This window comes from Protopterus annectens, chromosome 13.part0, assembly GCF_019279795.1.
Source record: "Protopterus annectens isolate FY-2018-M chromosome 13.part0, PAN1.0, whole genome shotgun sequence".
Lineage (NCBI taxonomy): Eukaryota > Metazoa > Chordata > Ceratodontiformes > Protopteridae > Protopterus > Protopterus annectens.
The window spans coordinates 887,911,331-887,928,383 of record NC_056747.1 but is presented as its reverse complement, the minus strand read 5'-3'; the positions used below and the strand labels follow the sequence as shown (position 1 = coordinate 887,928,383).

General features: G+C 36.8%; 1 protein-coding gene across 1 annotated transcript in view; it reads left to right on the top strand.

Moving 5' to 3' along the window:
* The window catches only part of NF1 (neurofibromin 1), a 5,218,972-nt gene that overhangs the window by 4,457,902 nt on the left and 744,017 nt on the right, over nucleotides 1-17,053 (top strand). The window contains exon 45 of the mRNA XM_044054637.1: nucleotides 7,593-7,694. Coding sequence (XP_043910572.1) covers nucleotides 7,593-7,694 — 102 coding nt within the window. The remainder of the gene's footprint in view (nucleotides 1-7,592; nucleotides 7,695-17,053) is intronic.

Genomic DNA, 17,053 nt, shown 5'->3' with positions numbered 1-17,053 from the left:
TGCTAAACCACCCCCTTACGGAAAGAATTCCCAATGACTTCTCAACTCCGCTTCCCACCTCTGCCCAACTGCTTGTGCCTTTAGGAGGAAAACTTGCCCTTCATGCAAAAAACTGGCTTTCCATCACCAAAGACCGATGGGTCCTCAACATTGTAACCCAGGGGTACAAATTTTACTTCCACTCTCTGCCAACCTCAAAAGGGTTCCCAGACCTTCCTCCAAACCAGTGGGCAGAGGCACAAAACCAAGTTCAATCCCTGCTCTCTATAAGACCAATTCAACTTGTTCCTGCTGAACAGATAGGTCAAGGATTTTATTCCAGACTTCTCCTGGTACCCATAAAAGATGGCACTTGGCGCCCAATCCTAGATCTTTCAATTCTCAACACCTTCCTGGTGGTACCAAAATTAAAAATGCTCACCCTGCAGCAGCTTCTGCCTATGATAGCCAAAGATGCCTGGTTAGTCACCCTAGACGTAAAAGAAGCGTATCTGCACATCTCTCTAAGGGAGTCATGCAGGAAATATCTACGCTTCAGGGCAGGATCTATGCATTACCAGTTTTCTCCACTTCCCTTTGGCTTATCCACTGCTCCCAGAGTATTCACAAAATGTCTGGCTCCAGCCATTACTTACTGAAGACAGAAAAATATTCAAATTTACCAATACTTAGACGACTGCCTGATTCAGGCAGACAGTCAGGAAATACTGTTGCAGCACCTGACATTTGTAAAAACCTTCTAACCTCCCTGGGATACACCATCAAAGAAAAGAAATCAAAACTAGTCCCCAGTCAAAAGACTGTATTCCTGGGAGCAAGCTTGGACACAGCATCCCAGATGGCATTCCTCACTCGAGAAAAACAAGCCTATCTGACCGACTGTTTTACTCAAATGGCCACCAGAACCAAGCTATCCGCAAGGAAAATCCTGCAGGCCCTAGGGTTCATGGCCTCATGCATCCTACTAATTCCATATGCCAGACTGCATATGAGGAAACTTCAGTGGTACTTAAAAAGCCTTTGGTGCCAACACTCTCAGGACCTGGAAACTGTCATTCCTATAATACCGTGTCTAAGGACAGAGTTTTGCAGCATGCAACCACAACCAGGGACTGCTCTTTGCTCAACCCCATGCTGCCCAGACCCTTAACACAGATACATCAGACTATCCCTGGGGGGCACACATGGACAAGTGCATTCAGGGCCACTGGAGCCCAAGTCAGATTCATCTGCACATCAACCAAAAAGAGATGCTAGCTGTGCAGCACGCTCTGAAAGCTTTCAGATCCCTACTCTAACCAGGACACCTGCTAATAAAAACAGACAACACCACAGTTATGTGGCACATCAACAAGCAGGGGGGGCACCCAGTCTTACCCACTCTGCAGGCTAGCCATGGCCCTATGGAACACTGCCTTGGACATGCAGGTCCCATCTGCAAGCTCAGTTCCTGCCAGGCAATCAAAACTCACTGACAGACAACTTAAGCAGAAATCTCCTAGACCCACATGAGTGGCAATTAGAACCCAGCACCTTCAACCTTCTGATTCAGAAATGGGGGACCCCAGAGGTGGATCTCTTTGCTCCCCCTGCAGTCACCAGCTCAGCAAATTTTGCACCAGGACACCTCACAGCAGGGCCTGGAAAGTGGATGCCCTATCCTTCCAGTGGGTAAATCTCTCAGTCTATGCCTTCCCCCCTGCCCCTTCTCTCAAGAGTATTGCTCAAGGTAAGACAGGACAGACCAAGGAGAATTCTGATTGCCCCGGATTGGCCATGCCAGCACTGGCACCCACTCCTGCGCAGCCTGACACCGGTGCCACCCTGGCACCTACACCAGAACCCAACCCTGCTCTCTCAGCAGGGGGGACAGATCTTGCTTCCACAACTGCAAACCCTAAATCTTGCAGCCTGGCTTATTCCTTGAACTCTCCTCCAGCAACCAGCCTAAGCAAACAGGTGCTGGACATCATTCTTGAAGCCAGAAGACCTAGTACAAGGATATCCTATGCTAACAAGTGTAAAAGGTACTGCTCCTGGATTCAAGCTGAAGGAGAGGACACAACTCTGCCCTCCCTGCCTCTAATCCTAGATTACTTAGTAGATCTGCCACACACAGGCCTATCCTTCTCCTCCATTAATATACATGCCTCTGCCATTTCGGCTCATTACAACACTGAGCCACCTCTCTTCTCTCATCCTCTTATCAAACAATTACTGAAAGAGGCAAACAACTTAAGGCCACCTAGGAGAGCACCCGCCCCTGCTTGGGACCTTAACTCTGTACTGGAAAAACTCACGCTACCCCTCTTTGAGCCTGCAGTGTCAGCAGAGTTATAATTCCTCTCTTGGAAAACAGCCTTGTTTCTGCCCATCACTTCAGCTAGAAGAGTGTCTGAGTTACAAGCACTTATGGCTGTAGAACCCTTCATTATTTTCCATGCTGACAGGGTTTCCCTCAGGAATAACTCTTCCTTTATGCCTAAAGTGGTGTCCAGTGTGGCTCTCAACCTATCTATCCATTTGCCAACCTTCTTCCCTAATCCTCAAAATATAGGGAAAGGATCCTGCACTCCTTGGATGTGCACAGACAGCTCAGATTCTACCTTGATAGGGCAAAGACCTTCAGGAAATCTGACCAGTTACTAGTCAGCTTTGCACCAGGGGCAGAGGGCAAGGCCATTTCAAAGCAAACAATTTCCAAATGGATAGCACACTGCATCCATTTCTGCCACAAGCACTATGGGAAACCAACCCCTCAAGGTGTCAGAGCACACTTCACTAGGGCAACTTCCACCTCTACAGCATTCCTCAGGGGAGTCCCTGCCAGGGACATTCTGGAAGCTGCTACTTGGAGTTCTGTACACACCTTCACCAAACATTACCACCTGCCTATCTTTTCCAGATTCAGGGCAGGTTTTGCAACAGCAGTCCTGCAAGGCATACTGTCCAGCCCCAACTCTTCTTGACTGCCTCCTCCCTTCTTCAGCTTTGGGAATCTACCCAAATGTGATGACTGCAACAGTGAAACACGAAGAACATAGTACAGTTGTGTATAGTAAATCCAAAGGATAAAGAAATGCAAAAAACACGAACACAGGATAAAGTACCCTCTCAAAAATGCAAGTGACCAAATAACATATAAAGAGGATACACCAAGACAATCGAAGCCAACCAAAAATAAACTCCAAATATATTCCACAGGCAAATTTATTAGGTAATATAAAAACAGTGAGCGCTTTCACGTCTCCAGGATGCTTCATCAGACTTAATCAATCAACAGCATAAAACACTCTTAAATAGTACTAAAAAAAACTCCTATTGGAGAGCCACAACAAGACTTGATAACAAAACATCAGTTTATTGGAAGCCCAATAAGTATATATAATACTTCTTTCCTTGTGAATATTGTGTAGATTATTATATAAAGAACATTGCAAAAACAAAAATATCAACTTATGTAAATATATAGACACATAATAAAAACATGTAAATATTTAAAATTATTTAAATTATATCACAACACATTAAAATGTATGTTTAAAAGTATATATATAAAATATATATATAATAAAATGAGATAAAACATACATCTTATACTAACGTGTAAAGGGTCTGTCTGCTAAGAATGGTCTCAAAGAGATTTTTTCATTGAGACCATGACCTCTATCTGCTGCTAGCTTAATTATCCATTTTATCTCCTTCTTCTCTATATTATTTCACATACAACCAAGTCTCACTGTATCATGAAAGTGTTCCAATACTAAAAAACTAAAAGTGTGAGTGCTGTCTCTTTGTAGCACATGATTAGCCAAATTATTAGTTTCATTCTCTTTATTAATAGCATATATATGTTCCCTAATGCGTTCCCTTAAAGTTCTAGTACTCATACCTACATAGAAACATTGACATTTGTTACATTGACCTAAGTAAACCACACTCCTAGTTTTACAGTCTGCATACCTATTAAATTCATATCTTTTACCTGTGTCTGGATGTATAAATTCATTGGAGTTCTTAATGTAACTACATTGATTACAAGTATGACATGCATGCGTGCCTTTCCTTTGTGAAGCTATACCATGATGTCTATTGTTCCCATAACATAATAGTCTCTTCAAGGACTTAGTGTTCCTATAGCTAAATGCAGGTCTATCTCCTACTATTCTCATAATATTCTCATCAAGTTGTAGAATATTCCAATGTCTTTTAATAATATTAACTACAGAAAAGTTATTATTAGTATATGGTAATGCTATTAGTACATCTAATGTATTTAGAGTAGATTTCATGTTCACTTACATATTAGAACATGAAATCTACTCTAAATACATTAGATGTTACAGGAGATTTGTGGATGAGGTTTTTTTGATTTGGAGAGGAGATTTCGTCACCTTACAGGAATTTATTGCATATGCTAATGGCACTACCACGTTCTTAGAATTAACTAGTACTACGTCTCAAACAAAAATCGAGTTTTTAGATGCGTTACTTAGTAAAGAAAATGGGGGACTCACCACTGAGGTGTTTCGCAAGTCATGTAGAAAAAATAATATACTCCATAGAGATAGCATGCACCCTTCACATATATATAAGAATATTATTAAAAATCACTAGTAGTGATTCATTATTTGCAGAAGCTATAAACAATATAGAAGAGGAATTTATAGATAGGGGATATCACAAGAAAGAATTAAATGGTTTACATAATATAGAACGTGATGGTAAGGATAGACCATTTATATGTAGAACCACATCTTCATTTTAACTTTGCCAACAGTAATAAGAGAAGAATAGCATTACCATATACTAATAATAACTTTTCTGTAGTTAATATTATTAAAAGACATTGGAATATTCTACAACTTGATGAGAATATTATGAGAATAGTAGGAGATAGACCTGCATTTAGCTATAGGAACACTAAGTCTTTGAAGAGACTATTATGTTATGGGAACAATAGACATGATGGTATAGCTTCACAAAGGAAAGACACGCATGCATGTCGTACTTGTAATCAATGTAGTTACATTAAGAACTCCAATGAATTTATACATCCAGACACAGGTAAAAGATATGAATTTAATAGGTATGCAGACTGTAAAACTAGGAGTGTGGTTTACTTAGGTCAATGTAACAAATGTCAATGTTTCTATGTAGGTATGACTACTAGAACTTAAAGGGAACGCATTAGGGAACATATATATGCTATTAATAAAGAGAATGAAACTCATGCTTTGGCTAATCATGTGCTACAAAGAGACAGCACTCACACTTTTAGTTTTTTAGTATTGGAACACTTTCATGATACAGTGAGACTTGGTTGTATGCAAAATAATATAGAGAAGAAGGAGATAAAATGGATAATTAAGCTAGCAGCAGATAGAGGTCATGGTCTCAATGAAAAAATCTCTTTGAGACCATTCTTAGCAGACAGACCCTTTACACGTTAGTATAAGATGTATGTTTTATGTGTCATTTTATTTATTATATATATATTTTATATATATACTTTTAAACATACATTTTAATGTGTTGTGATATAATTTAAATAATTTTAAATATTTACATGTTTTTATTGTATGTCTATATATTTACATAAGTTGATATTTTTGTTTTTGCAATGTTCTTTATATAATAATCTACACAATATTCACAAGGAAAGAAGTATTATATATACTTACTGGGCTACCAATGAATTGATGTTTTGTTATCAAGCCTTGTTGTTGCTCTCCAGTAGGAGTTTTTTTAGTACTATTTAAGAGTGTTTTATGCTGTTGATTGATTAAGTCTGATGAAGCGTCCTGGAGACGTGAAAGCGCTCACTGTTTTTATATTACCTAATAAATTTGCCTGTGGAATATATTTGGAGTTTATTTTTGGTTGGCTTCGATTGTCTTGGTGTATCCTCTTTATATGTTATTTGGTCATAGTACAGTTGTGTACACTTACCATAAATGTAGATGTTCGAGTAATTTTTCTTTGTTGAGCTTTTCTCCCCGGGCCTCTGCTGAAAATGGGCCTTTTCGGCTCAGTCAGACACCCCCCCCCCCCCCCCCCCGGTTAACAAATGTAAAATAAAATAAATAAAAAATTCACTGTTGCAGTCCTGGTTTCCCTCCCTCCAGCCCCCTTGTCCCTTTGTCTCTCTCTCTCTCTCTCTCTCTTCTGTTTGTCTACTACTCACCCCCTTTGGGGGTATTGCTGTTGTATTTACTTTTTATGGGTGGTGTTTTCCCCACCATAACTTAAGCTCCCTATTTGGGGGGCTCCTGACATTTGGAGTTAGAAAAACTGATGTAATGGCATCGGCTGCCTGTTTTTATACCCCTGATGACCTGACGTCAGTCAGAAATATTAAGTCTCTGGTATTCTGGCCAACTGAGGGCTACCTGCAGGCAGATAACCCAAGTGTGATGACTGCAACAGTGAATACACTAAACATCTACATTTATGGTAAGTGTACACAACTGTACTATCTGTGAGTTGTCCAGAGTAACAAATTCCCTTAATACAGCTGTACATTTGAGATATACAGACGAGCAACCTTCTTTGGTATTTGGAAACAACTCTTGAAGAATAAGGAAGTATGACATGAGAGTGGGAAGGATATACTTTGGGTTACATAAAGAAGCATCCCATCATAGGAAAAGTGATGGAGTAGATAGTGTCAGATATAGTAAAAGGCTTTTTTTTTTCTTTTGAGATTGTACAAGTCACATGGGCAGTATTAAGCATTCCACCTCCACAGCCCCAGTTGACCTGCTCCTTAATTAAAATGTGAGAGTGATGCAGCCCACTTGTTCTTCTAAGGAGCAAGGGGGCAATTGATGACTTCATCAATTTTCAGGAACTGGGATGTATACTTAAGCCTTACACTCCTCACTGCACATACTCTGTAGCACTCTACAGGTTTTAGTGTGCACTGGTTGGCAAGAATATGTCATTAACTTCTGTAAGTGAGGTACCACTTCAGAAAGCTCTTCCTCCTTGGAGGAAATGTTCCCATGGGATCATGGGTTGCCCATTCTACAATGGGAAGTGTACAGTGGTCATGTGAACCATCAACCTCGGCTCCCAAGAAAGGAGAGCAGTCATTAAATTGCATTCTTTCTCTCACCTTGTAGCTCCTCCATTACACAGGGTGCATCTTGGTCATAATCAGGATTTTATCTTTTTGAGAAACTCAGATTTATGAGGGGAAACCCTGGGAACTGAAATGTGGAAGATCCAACTAGAAGTTGAATAATTGCTGCTGTTGACACATTACATTATAAGAAATTTACACAATGAGTGAGTCTAACAGTGCATGTCAGTAGTTTATTAATTTGTGTGTAGTTTCATTAATATTTAGGGGAGTATATTGAAGGTGTTTAGTTCTTTAAACTATTTTATACTGTGCTAGATGTAGTTTATTGCATTTTAATGTCACAAAGTTTCCATTTTTTTGAGAGTTTTGTAATCATTTTTCTCTCTCGCTACAAATTTCCCAGGATATGTTAACTATGATGATTCAAATTATAATTTGGCTGTTTAGAAATATTGCATGTTAGTTATTTCTTTCTCTTCTGTGTCTTAATTTTTATTATTAGGGTCTGGAGAGCTGTTTGAAAGGGCCTGATAACTACAATAGCCAAGTCTTGATAGAAGCCACTGTCATAGCATTGACAAAACTACAGCCACTTTTGAACAAGGTAATTTTTTTGTTCAGAATTTGAACAGTGTTTAATAAAAGCCACTGTCAGAACTTTGTTAGATTATATGAAAAGTAAAATATAACTGTCCTGTAGATAATCCTGCTTTGTTATTATTAATCATCTGTTATGATTGTTAGATTTTGTTGGTTTCTATTTAACATGCTTATGCTTGAGAAAAATGCTAAAAGTCACACAAATGTCAGTGCTTTGGGTGTGGTGCATTCTATTAATCATCATGGGTGTATGCTGTAATGACTTTTGCAGTATATTCTAATTGTCTTGTGAATAATTAACTGCCTTGGTAATAACGCCAACTTGGTCTGGAGCCTGTTAATGTAATCCTTGGCTAAGATAATCAATGTAGTTCACTGAAAGTTTAGTTGTGTGTGGAGAGTCAGTGGTAAAATACTTATGACATTTAAATAAATGCACTGTTTTTTGCTTGGGTGTCATTTATAATAAGTAAGCATATTTACAAACAAAATATTTTTGCTAATACAATTTGATTGGAGTTTCCCACCCCCATTCATTCTTTTAGGAGATTGTGTACAGATTTACTTGTCTCATTTTGCATGTTGAGTTTTTAAGTGAACCAGCAGTAGTATAATAACTGGATGTCTCCTTATTTTGTCTGTGTGTTCAGTAACTGAATGTCTCTTTTTTTTCTACTTTGTGCTTCTGGTACACAAGGTTTGAGCAGTAAAGCTAATTAAGTGACAGTAGTAGTAGGGCAGGCTGTGTTATCTTGTGTTCGTAGAGTAGTACTAAACAGGTGGTTTGAAGAGTGATGTAGTACGTGGGGCACAATGTTTACACTCCAAATTCAGGAAGATACAACTTAAAGTTTTTTGACATACGAAAGGTGTTTCAGTTATTTGTTTAGAACCTCTCATTGCTGTTAATCTCTAGTCTCATGTTAGAGCATAGTAGCAGTCATCATACCTCTCAACTCTCCAGATTTTCACAGGATGTCCAGATTTTAAGTCATATTTTTGGTCTGTCCTCCATAGAATTTGTGGTTTTCTGGCATATTATTGAGGACTGAAGTAACTAAATGTATGCTATACATTTGAGTTTCAGACTTCATATTTTCCATAAAATACATGCTAATACAAAACCTGATATTCTAACAGCTTAAGTTTATAAGAGCGGTTTTTAAACATTTTCCCTGATTTTGGGCCCTTGTTCCCCTGTTGTTATTAGTTTTGTCCAGTTTTCTTTGACTTAGAACTTTAGAGGTGTGGAGGCCACTGACGGCCACAACTGCAGCAACAAGGAGCTAAGTCAGCTTTAAAGCCTGTTATATATTACACTGTCACATACAAATGTGGCAATGCCAAGTGTCTTAACAGCTTTTAAAGCAGCTGATATTTAGCTGTTGGTCAGTGTCTCCGTGACAGTACGTCACTTTGCACTCCAACACCTTTTCCCCGTGTAACTAGTAGTACATCAGAGCAACTAAAGCTCCATGTATTACAAAGATTTATGATCAGGTTTCTCTGGTCACTATCCTCTGTATATATCTTAGCCATGCACCCTTGGAAGTACTGGTAGTTGGTTTACTGTCCTTGTTGATAAAGCTCATAAGTTTAAGTGAATCTAACCATATTATTAAAACTTGACTTGGAAGAGGCTAAGTTGTTACATCATTTAACCTGCAAAAAACATTTGTCCCACAGATAGGTAATTATTTTGGGTAATTAACCAGTCCCTTCAAGAAGTCATGTTTGTGTTATAATTTAGGTTGAGAGTTTTGGAACAAGTGTTTCTAATGGTACCTTCGTTTCTGAGGTGAGGAAGATCAAGTAAAACAGGATCTATCATAATCTGAAAAGCAACACAGAGATCTCCACATAGGAGTCTATATGGGGTGGAAAAAAATAGTGATTGACTCTTTAATTTGTCTAGATAGCTAAGGGAGCCTAGCCCTTTGATCCTGTTGTTTAGAAAATGCTGAGGTTTTTCAGTCTGAGATATGTGTTTGGTGAGATACCAACCAGAGTGTTATGAGTATTATATTCAATGGCTGACCTGGTAAGAAAGGAATATAGGTATGACTGAGACCTCTTTGGATCTTGGTAATATTTTTGTTTATTTTATTTATTACGATTTGTTTACTGGGATTGTCCATCTGGACATAAGTGGCCATTTTCAGCAGCAGCCCAGGGAGAAAAGCTCTTAAGAATAATGTTCAAAAAGCAGGAAAGAAAAATTGCATTTACTTGTAAGAAATTTTAACAGAATGAATGCAAACAGAACACATAATAAAACATAAACGCATTTTTTTTAAAAAGACATCAATAATTTTTTTATGGGTCAAAAATTCTAATACAAGAGTACAGCAGTGGTTCAGAACAAATGAAGTGGAAGAAAGGGAAACAGAAATTAATTTATTTACTAGAGCATGTTTTTAAAAAGTGAGGTTTGAGGAAAAGGTATTTAAGTGTTGGTGGACATAATTATACAGCTGAGTACAGGAGGAACAGTATAGTAAGTCAAGTATGAGAGGCAACCTCAGAAAAATAGACTGAGGTGGTAGCACAGAAGGTGGTTGAATCATATGTTGGATGTAGCAATGCTTGAAACAGATGGTTAGTAGATAAACTGAGTGAGAGAAAGAAAGGATGGGGAAGGTTAGACAAGATGATGTAGGAGTATTGCCAATAGGAGAGTTGGTAAGGAGTCAGTGTATGGTTTGAGGTGAGTAGAGGGAGATGCAGAAGGGTTGTGATGTGAAAGGTAATGGAAGAAGTGGGAAGAAAAAATCAGGGTAGTGTCTGGGCTATACTGAAAAGGTATGGGAGTGTAATAAAAAGGGAGGTATGTGAAGAAGAGTAAGAAGTGTTAAGGAAAGGGGAAATTAAAGTAAATGGCTTAGGGAGAAAGGGTGATAGTGTGATATATGTTGTAAATACTATAAACGCTGTCCCTAAGACGAGAACGTCTTGGTAATGTGAATAGCTAGACAGGTGCAACACGACTCGAACAGGCAACAATAACTATTTATTAACTACTGAAAGTAGTACATAAAGTAATAAAATAATCAATCAACGGTTAAGCGCTTTCATCTGACTGAGCAGACTTCATCAGAACGATCATTCTGATGAAGTCTGCTCAGTCAGATGAAAGCGCTTAACCGTTGATTGATTATTTTATTATTTTATGTACTACTTTCAGTAGTTAATAAATAGTTATTGTTGCCTGTTCGAGTCTTGTTGCACGTGTAGCTATTCACATTACCAAGACGTTCTCGTCTTAGGGACAGCGTTTATAGTGCTGCTTTGGTGTCTTCTTCGTTTCAACTATGTTGTAAATATAATGTATCAATATAGTATCTGAGGAATAGCATGGCTTAGAATACACTGTGCAGATTGATAAGATTTTTTAGTCTAGACATGAGCTGAGCAGGAACACATCCATGTATTCATTAGGTTTTGTTTTAATTGAGACTTGAAAGATTTCACCTGATGGCAATTGGGTTGGAATTACAAAAGTTACATATATAGGAGGAATAGCAAGAGTTGCCAGTACAGTTTTTTTTTTTTTGCTTTAGTTATTAGGAGTAGTACTGAGCAAAGGTGATGATTTGGTGAGTAGTGTTGAAGGACGTGAGTTAGGCTAGGGCATTTTTCAGGTTTCTGAGTAAGACTCTGTGGTAGAGAAAAGGATAAAGGAATCTTAAATGAAAGACCTGCTCTGGTAGAGTTTTTAGTTGAATCTAGAACAGAAGCTTTCTGTTAAAATGTGATAATTTAGTAGGGCATATAAAATTCCAAACGGCAAATCCCAAAATTATGGAGACAGGCACATAAGTAAAAAATCCAAGATGCGTTTATTGTGTAAACGCTTTCATAACCAAGTTACTTCTTCAGACACACAATAAAAAATCTAGCAAAAGCACTCCATTTATATAATTAATTAAATAAAATAGTTTCCCTCCAAAATTTTTAAAGGTACAAATAGTATTAATTCAACACTAATAATCAACCTCCTGTTAAATCAATTGCTTTGCTGCACATATAACATAACAAAAATAATATAAAAACATAAAAACATATTGTGAGCTGGTAATAACTATTTCTTGATTCTCCTGTTCCTTAGAACAGGTTTTAGTGGCACTGAATCATTAATCCCATATCCCCTGTGAGCCCCTAGTCTAAAAATCCACTGCAGTTCAGCTAATTCGGTGTTGTTGGTCATACCCCCTAGTCTGTCATTAACTGCCAGAACTTGAAGTACTTGAAGAAGAAAGGTATGTTCCCTACCCATAGACAAGGTATGTTTGACCAATGCACTGTATTCCTCCCCCCTTCTTATGCAGTCGAGATGGTCCCTAATGCATTCTTTCAACTGTCATTTGGTTTTACCAACATAAAATCTACAGCACTTCACACAGGATGCTAAATAGATGAGATTCTTAGTGTTGCAACTGGCCTGGGTTCTAATCTCCCACAAATATCCAGTTTCAGGATGCCTAAAGAACCTGGACTGATAAATATACATACAGTAACTGCAACTATCACAGCCTATAGGACCCCTTTCCAAGTATGTAAGTGTATGAGTGGGTTGTGGATAACATAACTGTTTTGAGATTTCTCTTATTTCTGTATGTAAATGTGGGACAAAATCCCACTTGCCTTTCTGTTGACTCATCGACCAGTAAGATGTACCAATTCCTTTTTATGATGCCCCTTACTTTACTTATATCCTGTGTATAATAAATAACTCTGGGTATCCTGGTATCCTTTATTTTCCTTCTATCCTCAATTCCAAATTGACTAGAAAAATACGGTCTACCGCTCATATTTCTTTCCTTTATTACCTGTTTATATACTACAGTAATTTCCCTTTCTGTGTAACCTCTCCCTGCAAACTCATTTTTCAAAGTCAATAAACTTGTGAAAAAATCATCACCACTGTTGGTAAGGCGTGATAGTCTTAAAGCTTGTCCCTTTATAATATTGGGAAAGACATGGGGTGGATGCATACTATATCTTTCCAAATATGACGTATGATAGCAATCTATCCTATGCCTTCTGGTCATCACTCCTGCATCAGTCTGTACCACTGTTACATCCAAGAAATCCATATGTGTTTTAGATTTATTGATCGTAAAGTGTAGAAAGTTACTACTCATGTTCAGTTGTAGAAAAAAAATAATTTAATGCTTCCTCACTACCTCTCCAACCAATAAACAGGTCATCTACAAAACGCCTGTATATCCTAATATTAGTATCCCCTCTGGGATGTATATGGTGATGTTCCCACTCTTCCATGACACAGTTTGCATATGAATTGGCACAACTAGTGCCCATTGCCACTCCAGATGTTTGCCAGTAACATGCATATTAGGATATATGAAAGTTAGAGTAAAAAGGGATTCTGACTGATTTGTATGTTTCTGAAGGTTAGAATAAAAAGGGATTCTGGGTAGTGTGTTTTGTGGTGAATATGATCTTGATTTTTTGGGGGGTTTAAAAATAGTTTGGAATCTGATAGCTGTGTGTCAGTAGCGATAAGGGAATTTTGAGTTAGTTGTTGCAGTTTATTTTTTAGCAGCACAGATTAGAGTGGAGCCATCTGCATGTTGGATGATTTTTACATATTTGCTTGCTGAGTAGAGGTCATTCATAAAATATGTTGATTAAGAAAGAGATGGCTTAGAATGGACCTCTGAGGACTCCTACTGCTATGGGAAAGAAATGAGAGATATAATTTTGCCATTTAACAACCTGTTGTCTGCATGACAAGCATCTGTCAAAACAAGTGAGTGTAGGGGTATCTAGACCTAGTAAGAACATTTTTTGTAGCAGTTACGTATGTGAAACTGTGTCAGAAGTCATTGGTGGTTCAAGGGAGACAGATAAGACTAGGTTTCCCTCATTTTTTGCTTGATTTATAGTGGTTATGAAGTTAAGGAGAGAATGTTAATAGTGCTGTGATTAGGGCAGCAGCCATGCTGTGTTGGAGTTAGAGTTTCTAAAATAAAGGTGAGTAGTTGTGCATGGATGCATTTGTCAAGGAGGTTTGATAGTGAAGATAGAGTGGCTATTATCTGTACTTGGTAATTTTGTGGAAGTGTCACCTTTGTGTAAGAGTAAGATGTGAGGATTTTTCCATTGTTTGAAAACATAGCTTTCTTTAATGGATCAGTTAATTTTTGTAGAAGCTGCGTAGGCCAGAGCATCTGCTGCCATTTTAATGTATTCTTCTGGTAGGTTATTTGGAGCAGCAGTAGTAGGTGTCAATGTTAGCGTTTTAGTAGTAGTTTGTTTTTATAGCAGAGGTGGAGATGGGTTCCAGGGAGAAAGTTTTATGGTGGAGTATTATTTTACAGAAAGGTTATTGGGGTGGTGGAGGTTTAGAGATTTAGGAGAGAACTTACCACGTTAATGAAGTATGTATTGAATTGGGAGGCCAAGTCATTTGAGTTGATGAAGGAATAGCAGAGGGGCTAGGTTGGGTGACTTGATCTGGATTTAATAGGTGGTAGACTAAAGATGAGAAGAGTTTTGGGTTGTTTTGATTTAAAGGTTGGAACCTGGAGTAATCTGATTTCTTGTCAAACGTTAATGTTTTGCTTGGTGCTGTTTCTATGGTATTATTTTTTTAGGTGACACCCTTATTATTTCTCTAGTTTTCGCATACTTTGTCCCTCTGTCTCAGAAGTTGTTTTTACTTGAGAGTCAGTACTTTATTTGATTTGATTCTTTTGGTTCTTACAGGGGCATGTACATTTAGAATATTGAGGAAAGTGTATTGAATAGACAGATCACATCACCTAGTTGAACGGTTAACAATTGTTTCTAATTTATTAATTTCGAGTTTGAGATTAAGGCAACTTTTTGGAAGGAGGACAGATTATTGTATCATATAATTTCAATTTCTAGTGTTAGAGCAAGTAGATTCCTTTTTTGGAAATACAGACTTATTTCTTCAGTAGAATTTAAGTGGCAATTACTGTTAATGCTGAAGTAGCACCAGGTTTGAATGAAACCACTAATGTCAAATGTGCTCTGAGATGGTTTAATTAATAACATCTCCCTCTTGTCAGCCTAGTTCTAGTAGTTAATTTATTCTAGATTGTGCATAGTTATTGGCTTAGTTTAAATATATCAAGATCCTTTTATTGGTAAATATAAATATGTACATAGGTATTGTTCCGTTGGTTACTGTATAATCACGTTTCTTTTCAGCTTATGTATTATACACATTTCATTATCTTCTATATATTCTGATGAAGTTCTTGAAAATGTAAAGAACGACAGCTTATAAGTATCTGTTTTGAACCTTGTCTGATTTATTTGCTTTTACTTTGTTTTATTGTAGTGAAGTTTTGATTTTATATAGTGGCCTTCTTCAGTTTTGCGTTTTTTATAGAGAATATATATATATATATATATATATGTGTGTGTGTGTGTGTGTGTGTGTGTGTATATGTATGTATGTATGTGTGTGTGTATAAAAACCACAAAATAAACTGAACTCCACGGTTTAAATGCCTCGTTGATGTAAATCAACAAAATAACAAAATCAGTACTTAAAATTACAATGAGGCAACTAGGCACTTGTCTAAAAAGTTAATGCAACATATATCTCCTGATAACTGACATGTAGCCAAATAACAGCAAATCCAGTCTGTATAAAATCCAAAGTTCCCAAATCTTTTATTATGAACACATAAAATGGTAAGCGCTTTCACTAAATAGCTACTTCAGACCTTTAAGAACACATGCCTTCCCATTTCTTATATACTTACATTCAAATATTTCCTACCAATCATAACAATTCTAGCAAATCATGTGTCTAATTAAATTACTTTCATAAAGGTGCAAACATATAAAAATAAATGTATATAAGTATTTATATAGCAGTATATAATATAATCATAATACATATACGTATCACTTAAAATTAACATTGTAATAAAATTATAAAGTCAGAAACTGAAAAAAAGTTTCTGACTTCATTTTTTCATTCTCCTATTCTTTAAAAGGGGTTTTATAGAGGCTCTCTCATTGAGTCATTTTCCTTTATCTGCTCTCAAAGTTATTATCCATCGTGCCTCTCTATTTTCAGTGAAATTCCTAATGTCACCTTCCCTAATACTAGGAACAATAACTTATTTAACTCTGAAGTAGAATTTATGTGTATCCCCTGTTTGCATGACATGTTTAGATAAAGCATTATGTTCACACTTAGTATGAATATTATATAGATGTTCTCTTATACGATCTTTAAAAACTCTATTAGTTTTGCCAACATAGAATGAGTGGCAAAATTCACAGTCCGCTATGTAGACCACATTAGATGTCAAACATGTTGCTATTGACGTAAAAATAATCAACTGTCCTGTTTCTGGATGTATGAACTTGTTTTTAGTATTAATATATGAACAAAAATTACATTTTCCACAGGGTTAAGTACTATATTCCGTCTTTACATTTCTCTTCATTTTTACCATAGCAAAAAAAGTCTTTCTAATTTCTTATTTTTATATAAAAAAACAGGTTTTGTACCAGACTACCTATATTAGAATCTACTGTTAAAATGGTCCAATTCTTCATAAAAAGATCCATTAACTCTTTGTCACACGTATAAAATAAAGGAATTTTTAATTGTTCGTTTATTGGAGTATTAGCAGGATCTAAAGTACTTCCTTGTTGACGTCCATAATATGGTTGTGCCTTACTTTCCCTAAGACTAGTGATATTACATAGATTTCTTTTAATTTCATTAATGTGGTAACCCATCTTAACTAGCATTTTTTCTAGGTTAACCATTTCATTCTTAAAACCTTCATCTGTGAGATTCAGCCTTGAGCCTCTTATCCCTTGTCCTTTTATCAAATTCCTAAAAACATAATTTGGGTGCATACTTTGTCTAGATAACAATGAATTCCTATAGCAAGGTTTTCTATATACCCCTGTATTTATAAAACCATTCTGCAGCCTCTCAATATATAAATCAAGATATTCCACTTTTTGAGTAGAGAAAACCATAGTAATTTTTAGTATTTATCAAATCTTTAAAAATGAATAACTGTGCCTGGGTTCCTGTCCATAACAGGAACAAATCATCCACAAAACGATGGTAAAATATGACATGTTGTATGTACATATCACTCTTAAAAAGAATTATTCTCCCAGTGTGCTAAAAACATGTTTGTGTAGCTATTGGCACAAGATGTGTGTGTGTCTATATATATATATATATATATATATGTGTGTGTGTGTGTGTGGGTCTATTTATATATATATATATATATGTGTGTGTGTGGGTCTATTTATATATATATATATATGTGTGTGTGTGTGTGTGTGTGGGTCTATTTTTTTTGTGTTTTATATAATATA